Below are 12956 nucleotides of genomic sequence, written 5' to 3' on the forward strand. Positions count from 1 at the left end.
TAAAGCAGATTCTGTCTGTCTGTTCATCTTCATCTGTTCTCCCTCCTCTCTGGCTGTGCACTGTGGTTGCAAGAATAAATAATGACCGCAGCATGCCGCTGCCAGTGATCAAAAACAGCTGTTCCATTCATTACGTTGACTCGCATTAGCTACTTAATTAGCTTGTTCTCTCATTAGTGCTTCTCGACTTTGATATGTTCAACCCTATAGAATTTGATCCGGGAAATGTCTAAAATCGCGTCGTTCTGAAGTCGGACGAAGAGTTTTGGTGAAGTACATGCTTGAACTGAGTGTGCCAGGAAATCATCAGCAACGCGTCCATCTTACACAATCCTGTATGTTCGCTGTCATTTTGCAGCTCACTGACGACAAAAAGTCAAAAGAGTATTTTGTATCATACTGTGTTAGAGTGAAAAGTAGAGCCTTCAAAGGATACAAAATTAAGAAAATGATTTCTAGAATGCACAGTGAAAAAATAAAATAAATACAAATTACTGGTCGTCAAGTGCAGTCGAGTTGCAATAAATACCGTATGATGCTGAACATGTGCAGGTCATGATCGACAGTAAACGCCAGCGTGCATCACCGAGCAATATTTGAGCGGATATGAAGATGTGCTGCTGTTGGCAGCCTTATTTAAAGCTCAAGTGCCTTTTTGCCCAAACATATGGCTCAAACATAGGCTGCCCCAAGGCCTTCTTATTTCAGTGCCAATAACAGTTTGTCATGCAGTGAAGCTGAAAGCGCACAAACAAAACTAAAGGCAATCTTTTTCCACTGTGGCTTCAGATGGAGGGTTGCCACTATATATCCAATTTCCACTGATACTATTATCCATAATTGTTCGGCCTGCAGTTCTTTGTTTTATTTCATTGTACGATAAGTGGAGCGTGTATGATGTTACGTTTACGATACGTCACACGTGAACAAAAGTCAGTTGCTATGTGTACTTGAGCCAAACATCGAGCGCTGTCCTGCTTTTGCGAGACATGATTTATGGTCTTTCTCCATTGTGATATTCAGTTGAGCCACTCCAAGTGACTGTGCGTTTCTGATTAGTGTGGTGAGTGGGTATGATGTACTGAGTATGGCCTTTCCTATCCACGGAGGTCTCCACGGTGGAACCATGCCATACAGCAGCAGAAAATACGGCCGGACAGCCATTAGTTGTTCGCTCTTTTTTCCAGAAGGTTGTAAACGTAGTGTGGCATCTTAGGTACCGCAAAGTGTTTAGTGGGTGGAGTTAAACAGAAACGCAGAGCTTATTAAAGCCTCGCAGATTGATGAGCTGTTGGAGGCCACTGCAACACTGCAGCATTGTAATAACAGCTGAGTTACTAATTTATTAGTACAACAAGTTGGGTCAAGTACTACTCAAGGCCTGGGCTGCAAGCGTTGGGGGTTCTACCTTGACTTGAGTGATTGGACTGGAGGAACTCTTATCATTCTTCAGAGAGGAGGGAGAAATGGGTCCACTGGCATTGAGGGGCTGCGGGAGTGGAGGCATCTTGGCTCCAGGAGAGACCTGCATGCTGGCAAGTTGGGCGGCGTACAGTTGCTGCAGGGGAGGCGGAGAAAGCCACAAGATGTTAACATCCAGATACAGCCAACATTGAAAGTTTTATATTCTGTCTTTTCCTCTCCGAGCTTCTGTGTCTGCCTTCATCTCTCTCTCTCTCTCTCTCTCTCTCTCTCTCTCTCTCTCTCTCTCTCTCTCTCTTCAACGTCTTTCCTCTCTTTCCATGAGGTTGGCAGCGAACCTCCATCAAAGGTCTTAACTGTGTTTCAAAGGCGGAACCCAGAGAGAGACAGCAGTCTTGAAAACCACACAGAGATGGCTCGCGTTCAGAATACTTGGAGCCCCTATTTTCCACTTATCACACAGAAAAGTTTGCAGTGTGATGCAAGTGTGCTAGTAAAGAGGCTCTCCTTGCTCTAAATCAGTTTATACATATATACACACACACACACACACACACACACACACACACACACACACACACACACACACACACACACACACACACACACACACACACACAGACACACAGCCTCCAATTTATGTTTATGTTCCTGGCTCATATTTAACTCCTTGCAACCATGTGAGACAGTCCCATGAAACAATACTAGAAACCCAAAGGCTCCGTGGAATTGCCATCGTAGATTAAGTTAAACACGAGCATTTTGACGGCTTAGAAACCTGCATGAAAAACACTGATGTTGTTTTCCTTGGCGTTCACTCAGTTATACATCCTGGTTTTAGTGACATTACCACACAAGAGGGTGATTCAAGTGACCGGCCAAAGACTTAACAACTCTTCAGCCTATTTGGGAGTCTCAAGTATCATTTTATATTCCCACCACCAGCTGAGACTGTTGGGTGATTAAATATTTTGAGGGATAATTAGTTTAATATCTTAATATTAGGTTGCGTCATTATGTATTTTTTGATACAATATTTTGTTAGTACTTGCGTTTCGAACCAGAGATAAATAGCTGAGAAGTCCGTCCAAGTTTGATCCATTAAGTGTTGAAGTTAGCCTTTCTATGCTGCGATAAATTGTGAAAGGTCTGGAAAATCGAACTCATAAGAAACAGTGTCTCTTGATGTAGCCTTCCACTTTACTCCTTTAGACATAATGCACCCTTTAACTCCTATCCTGTCCGCCATCCTGAGACAAGGTAAGTCTTATGTTTTGTTAGTCCAATGGCGCAATCTGGGGAGAATCCAATTTCTCTTCCTCTGCCCAATCAGCGTGTCATTTCCTGATCCCCCTGGCCATGTACAGACTGCATTTGTGTGAATGCAAAAAAAAAATAAAATAAAATAAAAAAAAACCCGCAACAAACAAGGTAATCGGATCTCACGAGCCAAAGAGATAGAGACCAAAGCTGGACTAAGTGATGTATGTCCATGTATGTATTGTATCCACAGATACTGTATTAAAGCACGTCTGCTCCTGTAAGAACTGTTATCTGTGGTACATGGCCGTCAGTACAAATGGTCAATTCTTGCAGGGCACGTAGGGACAACAAAAACACTTGGCAGTTGGAAATTACAAAGTGAATATGTTCCCTAAATGATAGCAGTGACCCACTCTCTCCCTTTACAATCAGCGTTATGGCTGACTTTATTCTGCTTCTTGTCTGTGGGCTAGTTTTAGTTAAGGTCGGTGGTAACGGTGTTCCATTAATATATCGCTGCTCTCAACGAAGGGGTGACCGTTCAGTCTCTTGAGGGTAAATAAGACACAAGAGTGAAGTCTGTTGGACAGATGTTTGCGATCAGATCTGTGCACAGGCCTGCCCCTGACCTTGAGTGGGAAGCACGTTATTGTCCCGGAAAAAGAGCATAATTAGACGTTGCCATAAATTAGATGCTGTAGGGATGAACGTCATCAGTTCTGATTAGCAGGTCAGTGCCACGGAGTGATAAGCAGTTCTTACCCTCTTAACCAGGAACAGTCCACCACCCAACAACTAGAGAACAATAAATAGAGCACGGTGTGATGACCAAGCATTCACTGCTAAAACACATCAATGTTACATTGTGGAGGTTTTGTTCGCATTAGCGTTTGATGCATGACTGTTATTATTGAGGGCCAGTAAGGACATAGTGGATTTTACCAATGATAGGGCCAACGTGATACTCACGGCTGGGAAGTGGTGCCTTCTTGCCAAGGCTATTCTCCCGAAGCAAAAGACATCTGCCGAATGTACACCCCCCACCCCTTAGCCCTATTTGCAATTAATAGCTATTTTTTCATATGGCCATGTCAGTTGTAGCTAAAAATAAATAAATAAAATCAATCATGTTAGTGAGGGTCATGCTGCATCAGATGAGCAGCTCACTCGGGCTATCTGAGGACAAGATGAAAATTGGAGTCTATCTCTGAACCTTGCAGTTGTATTTTCTTTATTCCATTCGAAAATATATAATGAACATTTGGTAAATTGCCATTATGTTTCATAACCACCTTTGTATTTTATGGAGGGCAAAGTTGAAGACTATGCAGCTCATTTATTACAAGAGGGGTGATTGTGAGGGTTTGTTTACAGTCTTTTTCAGTGCTCAGTCTTGTCAGCTGTTTTAGAAATTTCCAGAGTTCCTCACAAGTAAAGTCAAGAATTAAATCCAAGGTCCTCCTTCCGATCGTCCTACTCCCTGTCCGCATCGAGCGGAACCAATGCCGAGCGAGTCTGGATTTAAAGTGAGTGTGGCATGCACAAGGTCAGCCTGTTAGCCTCTGCTAATTAAAAACAAGCCCTCGGGTTGCAGCAGAGGTTAAATAGGATGTGCACTTTTCTTTGCTACCTCCGACATGAAACTAAAATTACACTCTTTGCTGAGGATGTCGGACAAAAGTAATGCTCCATTGATGTGGGTGATTAAAATATGAAATCTGATCTATTTGGTCAAATATCAAAATGATGAACGGCTCAATTCATACAAAGTTATATTTCCCCGTGTAGACAGACAGCAATGCCATGAAAAAGAGAAAGAACAACTTTCTGTGGAAAAACAGATGAGCCAGTTGTTTTGCTTGAAGAAAGGCAATGGCTCAGTATGGCAATAACGTGTGTTGGAAAACACAGTGGCAGATATTTGTCAGACTTGCTGCTGCCAGCGATGAGGCGACGTTTCACATTGACTTTGTACGACTGCGTTTCGTTACACCGTGAAAGTAAAACACAAACGCAGTGCCTGGAAGCCATAACAGTTGCTCATACCGATTAACTTCCATGACATTTGATAGACCGTGAGCATTATCCAGCGGTCGTAATTATACACTCCCTCCTTGTGTGTGTTTGTGTGTGTGTGAATGTCTCATTCACCTCTGCCTGGCCTGGACGTTGAGCACTGGGCTGGATATGAGGGCATTAACTGTGCTTCAGTGCACCTCACCATTTAAAAGGCAGAACAGCGCCAGCCCAGTTTGCCACAAGGCTTGTACAGGCTCATTGCCCAGGGCAAGCAGGCAGGCTGACCCAGGGCTAGGCCCAGATGTCAAGAGAGGAAGAAGCGTCCTGGTGCACTGTGCCGATGCTTTCCAGTATGGCTCAACATCTGTCTCATCTGCTGGCGCCCAACCTGCTCGTCTCCAAGCCCCTTATATTGCTTGCGTTTGCCATTTCGAGCTCTTCTTCCATCTACACCAGCGACCCCCAACCTTTTTTGGCCCGCGGACCGGTTTTATTTCACACAATATTTTCAGGGCTCGGCCTTGAAGGTGTGGCAGATAAATACAACAAAATAATATAATATTTTCCAAACATAATAATAAACATGAATCATGACAAAAGGAACTTCGTATCTGGCCGCAACACTCTCTGGTCGCGATGGTACCGTTTAAACCTGCCTTCAAAATAAGAGACAAAGTGCATGAAAAATGCTGTCTAGTTTGACAGTAAACTTCAACTGGTAGTGGCAATAAACAGCAAGTTTGTGCTTGCAAGCCAAACCAAAGCACAGTATCAGCCAAACTACGTCTCGTATCTCAAGAAAGCCGTATGTTGGGTCACTCATATTGCAAAGCACCACTGTCAGTCTTTCTAATTCCGTTTCTCTTCCAGTAGGAGCGCAACCGCAACTCCTCTCTTGAAGTGGGGCCTATGCCTGGCTCTCTGGCGGTCGCGGCCCCAGAGCCACCCTTCCCATTCTGTGCTGCTCACAGCATTATCCGCTCTATCTGTCCATCTGTCCCTCTGTTCACCACAGCCTCCATCCAGCTGCTTACCTAGCCACCTTATTAGCCAGCCTTCCATACGCGGATAGCATTGCTGCACCGCTCAGGGTTACCTTCAAAGACTGGCCTCCTCTGCTCATAAACAGGGAAACAGCTGCTTGCTACAGTATGTCGCTTCTCAGTGCCCTGCCCTCTTCTCTCCCCATTTCTCTTTCAAAGTCAAAAGTGCCTCACTTGTTAATGATGGAATCTGTTTCTTCACATCTGCACTACACAGGCATTTACATCCAAACAAAAGATCATGTGCATTTTTTTCTTCACTCCCACTTTCTTCCTGTTTGTCCCCAGACCGTGGTACACTGTTGGTTATCACACGAGTCATCGAAAGCAATGAGACCTCCTTCAGATGTACTGTATCTGTCTGTCGGGGATCAGGTCTGCTTGTGGCCGAACATGTGGGCCGCTTTTCATCTCTTACATTTGGAGTTCATGTGTAAGGCCGATGCTAGTTTCCCAGCAGCCTGTTTGCAACACAAAAGCAACATTGCTGTGCAGAACAGAGACACGAAAAGGCAATTTGTGTCTGGAAGCAGCTGACTGATAAATAGATACGTTTTTATTGTGTGACATATGAATTTTTTGAGAGTTGTTCCGATCTGATCACATATTAATTGGTTTGAGCTAGGGCTGAATGATGTAATTGTGAATTTTTTTTTCGACAATGTTAGGATTGAGATTTAATAAGCGATGAGTTTCTCTTCCCATGTATTTTCAAACAAACATAATCAATAAATCAATATCCATTAAAATGAATATCAGATTCATTATACATAAATGATTATTTTTTAGGTTAGGCTTATGTGACAATAAAGGCTAATGAAGGCTAATGAACCATGAATTAATATAAAATAAATGTGTGTGTTTGTGTGTGGGGGGGGGGGTCTACTTCAATTAGAGTTGTTAACACTTTGACTTGCAATCTTTTACGCATTCACTACGACAATTTCACAAAATTCAACCAAACGGGCGTAGCAAAAACATAAGACAGTCAGTCACAAAACAGGTTACAATGATGCAAACAATTCTGTGGCTTTATAGATTCAACTTTTCATGTTTCATGAAACAATGATAGGAAAACGGGGTATCTAGACACAATATTGATAAATAATATATGCATAAAGTGAAAATAAGCCTACTAACAGACCAAGCTTTTCCCCCCAAATTGACATCTTTGAGATTTGAAAATTGTCTTCGATTACAGTGTGATATTGATTAAAATTTGATTAATCATTCAACCCCAGAACCATTTGCACCACTGCTGCACTAAGCGTAAAGCCTATGAAAAAAAAACATATTGTTGGGCTACTGTACTTTTATTCAAATGTAAAAACGGACAATTGTTGAGATCTAGGATCGCTGCTTGGTGTGAGTAGGTACTCAAACTAAAAAAAAAATAATGCAATTGTGAAGTCCCTATTCTCTACTAATTAGGGAGATTATTTCATAGTTCAAACTAGAAGAGAACTGCATTGAGTTATTATAGCCTTTGTATTCCCATGCCTTGTGTAAGACACATATTAATTAGTATCCCAAATAGATATGTCTTGTGTAGAATTAGGAAAATTCTCTTCTTGTTTCTTTACTCAGCTGAATATAGTGGATGTCGGGACACATTGCAGCGCAATGGAAGCACAATTTCCTGTGTTAGGTGAAAGGTGTCACTTGCAATCAGGCAAGGACAGGCGGAGATGCAGCCATTGTTTGCTGCTGATCCCGGCCTCATCGCCGCACTGTGTGGGCACTAATGAAGAGGGGCACGTCGCGCTGGGATAGTTTACCCGCCCTCTCTCCTGTGAGTTGAGGACGCGAGCCAATCTGTCAGGAACACATTGAGTGAAATTGCCCTGTGGTACAGCCGTGTGTGCTGACAAGCCACTTGCAGACTGCCAGCCAGCCCCAGTGACGCTACCTCCCTGTATTGACAAGCAAATTACAGTCCGCGGCAGTCAAACACATCCGGCGACATTCATTTACATCCATCAGCTCCGAGGCTTTGTTACCTCGTTGAGTTTTCTTCTTCGCGAGGGCTGGATTCCACAATGTTGTGACAGAGGAGAATGGGAAGGACTTGCATGTGCAACATTATGAGTGACAGAGCACCCTGCCTCCCTAACTGGATCACATTTCCTCTGCAGCATTGTGGGAATTAATTCTTCCAATAAGATTGTTGCTGTTGTTGTTGTTTTTTTAAATGGTTCATATATTGAATTTTCTAACCGGAGTAAATTGGTGGCATGACATGAATGTTTGATGAGGGGTTATGGAATTGTCAGCAACAAATTGTAAATGAGGAAGATTTTTACTTTGGGATGTTATAATTTACAGCCCAGTGCAATTTTTTTCACTCGCAATTAGACAAGTATTGCTGTAAGCAAAGAGACTTTCAAAACACAACCAAACTGAGTCACCACATAGGGAATCATTTCACTTTCCTATCCAGTGGTGCCTTGAGATGTGACTTTAATTTGTGCCGCGACCATCTAGTAAATTGTACTTTATAAAGACGTATATGTGACAGTAAGCCGTAATGTTAGTCATTTTTCACAGAAGATAAAGAATATGTATCGGTCATTATTATTATTATTATTAACATTATTGTAATATTGTTAATCTAAATATGTTTCTGCAAAAATGTCTTCAAACATCTGATTGTTAGGATTCCATAAGTTTGTCTCTGATTAGACGTTAGTTTTAAGTTAGCAGGCCTGAAGGCTAACTTATGGGGTTATTTGAAGACGTGTGTAATTTTTTTGTTCTGTGTTTTTATTTTTTATTTTTTAACATAAACTTTGATTGGAAGAGATAATAAACAGCGAGAAGCCTGTCACCAAACAGCACTCATATCTGAAACTTTAGATCTTGAGTCAAAACAGAAATTGCCCCAACGATGGCTTGTGAGTCAGGTCACTTGTATCTCAAGGCACCTCTGTACGCATTACAATATTGTATTCATTTTTTTTCCCACACAGAAGGGCTGTTCACACGGCAAGATTTGGTCCGGTGCTGCGCCGGGGCTGCCCCAGTAGAGCGTTCACACGTGCAAATTAGCTCCGGCGTAGCCCTGGAAAAGAGCTTATGTCGGGGCTTCCCCGCTCAGCGGCTTTGTACGTGTGAATGCTCCACACAATTTGCTGCGGTGCAAAATGTATCGCAACAAAATATATCGGTGCAGCGCCGGAGCAAATGTGTGCCGTGTGAACGGCCCTAGAGCGTACTTCTGTGCTTTTCTTTTTGAAATGATTGTGGCTGTTAAGGCAAGACACAAGTGCAAGTTTCAATCGTAGTTATCCTCAAAAAGCCGCAACACTCACATGGTCTGTTGGTCTCAGCCACTTTGAAAAGGGCATGTTTAATTTGCCTTGCTGTTTTAAGGGGAGTCTCAGTGCAGGGTAAATAGCAGAAAGCATGTGGGATACATGACAGGCTGACAGACTTCAATTAATGGGTAATGCGCGTCTTTTTGTTTACTATGTTCAGTAAAGGTCAGCCGAGTCATGGTCTTGGAGGCACTGCTTTAGTCCATTCCCAAGGTTAGATACATAGTCACAATTAATGACTTGAGACCTGCCTCCCCTCTTCACCCTAACCTTCAAATATATGACTGTATCGTTTGACCTCAGACGACACTTTAAATAGACGAGAGCATGTCTGTTTGAACCACCCATCCTTTCCAACAGGCCCATGATACGCATGTTTATTAAAACCGAACCATTGCCATACAGCCAAGACGCATATCCATTCGGGCCCTTCAAACATAAGCAAAGCCCAGTGAACAACTTTGATATTTCTGATAGCGCTTCTGCTGGGTACATAATGACACAGGGCTTTTCAGAGCCAGCTGCAAACACTGTTAGAACTTGCCAAGGCTCGTTAACACTGACTGTGGTTGCCTTAGAAGGACAAATGACACATATATCACTGTGGAAAGAGACCTCCCCTCACTGTCTTCAACTCTCTTGTTTAATCCTTACATGCTTCTCTCACACTGTTGAGCATTATGCAGAGCAACTTTACACATTTTTTTACGATTGAAGCTGGATGCGCCCGTGTCTATGCGCAAATGACTCAATGCTAGCACTGTATTGACAATAGAATGGATATTGTTTGCAATCTACCGATATACTGTATATGTCCATCCATCCATCCATTTTCTAATCCACTTATCCTCACAGGGACTGCGGCCGTCCTGGAGCCTATCCCAGCGGGCAATACCCTGAGCCGGTTGCCAGCCAATCGCAGGGCATACAGAGACGAACAACCATCCGCGCTCACGGTCACACCAAGGGACAATTTAGAGTCGTTCATTCATCTGCCATGCATGTTTTTGGAATATGAGAGTAAACCGGAGTATGCGGAGATAACCCGGCACGGGGCGAACATGCACACTCCACACACAATCTCAAATCGTCTTTGATGCGTGAATGGTGGAAGATTCCCTTAATCCATTCCAGCCCGCCCCCAAATTGTCGTGTCTTTCTAATGAGAAAATTGACACTCCAAAATATTATACATTATACAAATATTATACATTATGAAAACCGACAAATGACATATGTAAACACAATTAAAAATAATTACCAGTTTGTCACATGTTTTCGTTCAGTACAATGCACATTATTCTGCTCATTGTGGTGCGTGTGCCTTTGCCTACTGAGGGCAGTTTAAAATAGATATACGGATATCCACAGAGAAAGAGGAGTCGTCACAAATCTTCAGTGGTCATATTAGTGATTCTTAGCAGATGATAAGGAATATATGACTGAGCAGTGCTATATTGTCTGTCTACATTTGTTGCTGAACTGTCACATTCTATTGCGCCTGTTGTGTTTCCCATTCGCATTAAGCTATTGGACACAAGACAAAGCGAACACAAGATGCATTCTCTTTGGTGTATGTTTAGCTTGATAGTACATTTCAATTGAGGGTAACAATAAAGCTCAAATACTTTTTTTGCTCGCTCACTCGGCCGCTCAGATCTTGAAAACCCATAAGTCGGGTCGTACCTCAAGGTCCCCTTTTTATGATTATGCAGTCTCTTCTGTTTGAAAATGTCAAATTACAGCGTCATAGGAATCCCAATCACTTGTGCACAAAGCTCATGCGGTGAGCAGTTCTTTTTGTTGATGGTTGTGTTTAGCATTGAATTTGAAGGAAAGAACCGAGATAATCATCTATATTAAACATTATGGCCTCAGGTTAGGCCCTGACCTGGGTTCAGGTTTTTTTCCCACTCTCTGTGTGAGAAACATCCTGGAGCAGTCTATAGGGTATGGAGCCTTTCCCTACATTTTTTTTGCACACACAACATGATATGACTGCTCGCATTTTTGTTCATATCTTCTTTTGTTTCCCCCACACAGATAAGACAAGCTGATAAAATAACTATGTCAGTGGGTTTACAAGATAAAAAGCAAGAAGAAGGATTCTTTGCTCAAACTGTCACTTGCCCTCTGATACATTTACTGGTGGGCCATTAAAGCAACCAAAGTGATTCTCATTCCCTCTGATAACTATTATCTTCATACCTCTTCTGTGTGGGAAGGCCAAAGAGGATAACGTCTCTATAAAACGCAATGAATTACATATGTAATATGATGAGCATGTGTGTGCTGGGGCGGGCTCCAGGATTATTTAGTGCGCAGCTCATTACTTAGCGTACAGCTGCTTAGCCATCCTTTCTGCCCAAGGCTTGGCGGGTGTCTCGAGCATTCGTTGTCATAGAAGTGTACATACCTGCAGCTGGAGGGGGCTGAGTCCTGACGCCGCCGCAGCTGCCATTGTGGAAGGAATGAACTGCACGGGGTAGTTATCACCTGTCAGGGAGAGACAACAATGTGTACAGGTTGAGACAATGAGCCGGCCCACAGCGTACAGGCAAGTGCCAACACGGATCCCGGGTCCTGCAGTGAATTGACGCGACAATGTGGCAATTCCTCAGCTTCAAGCCCAAACATCTGCATTCACAAAAGGTTCAACTGGCTTGACTGGAGCAGGATTATTTAGGAACGTCACACAACATTCGTGCTTTTCTGAGGAACTGTTCGAGGCTTGTGTGTGCTTGCAAGGTTCAGAAGAACAATTAAGGAGCTCTTGGATATTCAATTAGCAGTTATGCAATAGGCCCAGTGCACCCTCTCAGGTGCTCTGTACAGTTTAAGGCTTAGCAGGCTATTGTTCAGCACAATATCGTTTCTGACAGGGAGCAGAGTGAAAAAGTGTGCGTGTTTGTGTGTATATATGTATATATATACACACACACACACACACACACACACACACATATATATGTATGTGTGTGGCTAGTCAAAATGACAGGGTTATCTTTCATCAGAATTGAGCTTACACCCTTAGAATTGCTGGTTTTAACATATTTTGCGTTAATTTAACTCATACAGGGTTATTTTTAAACCAGCACTTTTAGTCAAAACTGAATTGGAAATGTCTGCAACATTATTTCATTTGGCGCAAATCACTTTGGCTGTTAATGTGAATGGGGTTTCTCATTGACACACATCTACAACTCAGTTACCGATCCACAATTGTGGTTATCTGCAACCGAATTGTAGCTGTCTGTAACTCCAGTTTCTACGTCTTTTTGACTTGTCCGAATGCCATCTTCAGATATCAATGTAATTTTTGCCTCATTGAAACTTCATTTATGGGTTCTGTCAACGGCTCTTGAATTGAGGTGAATTAAAGACATCTTGAAGTGACATCATATCGCTCCTTCAATGACGATTTTGGCTGGGAAGAACGCACTGTTGGAAATGGTGTTTATGACTAAGCCAAATGAATTGGAGATAGTTGCAACACAAATCCCAGCTATTAGATGTCGAAAGGGCCGCCGCACAAGCCAGTACGTTGACTTGGCCAAAACAACCTTACGAGATGGAGCAGCACATTTGTGAAGCGTGCATCTGTGCGAGCGAGGTGGGGGAGTCGGGGGAGTTGGCCTTCGCTCAGACCCCACTTCTTCTTGTCACTTCCCCTCACAAACATATGGCGCCATTACGCCACAGACAAGGTAAATGTATGTACCTTCTCTTTCACTTTGCGCTCGCCCGCTTGCCTCACTTTGCAATCTCGTACAGCACAGCACAATGTGATACGGGACACGGAAATTCAATCCCCATTTAGAAGCAAATAAAATCACACGGCAGTCGTGGTTGCAAATAGTGCCGGCTTGGATGTGCGGGCTTGCGCCGTGGT

At 43.0% G+C, this 12956-nt stretch overlaps 1 protein-coding gene across 6 annotated transcripts in view; it reads right to left on the reverse strand.

The window, feature by feature from the left end:
* The window catches only part of sox6 (SRY-box transcription factor 6), a 152063-nt gene that overhangs the window by 39352 nt on the left and 99755 nt on the right, over positions 1–12956 (reverse strand). For all 6 annotated transcript variants that reach the window (XM_052063633.1, XM_052063630.1, XM_052063632.1 and 3 more), the window contains 2 exons: positions 11481–11560; positions 1409–1558 (listed from right to left, as the gene is read on the reverse strand). In XM_052063633.1, coding sequence (XP_051919593.1) covers positions 1409–1558; positions 11481–11560 — 230 coding nt within the window. The remainder of the gene's footprint in view (positions 1–1408; positions 1559–11480; positions 11561–12956) is intronic.

Source organism: Hippocampus zosterae, chromosome 4 (genome assembly GCF_025434085.1).
Source record: "Hippocampus zosterae strain Florida chromosome 4, ASM2543408v3, whole genome shotgun sequence".
NCBI classification, from domain to species: Eukaryota; Metazoa; Chordata; class Actinopteri; order Syngnathiformes; family Syngnathidae; genus Hippocampus; species Hippocampus zosterae.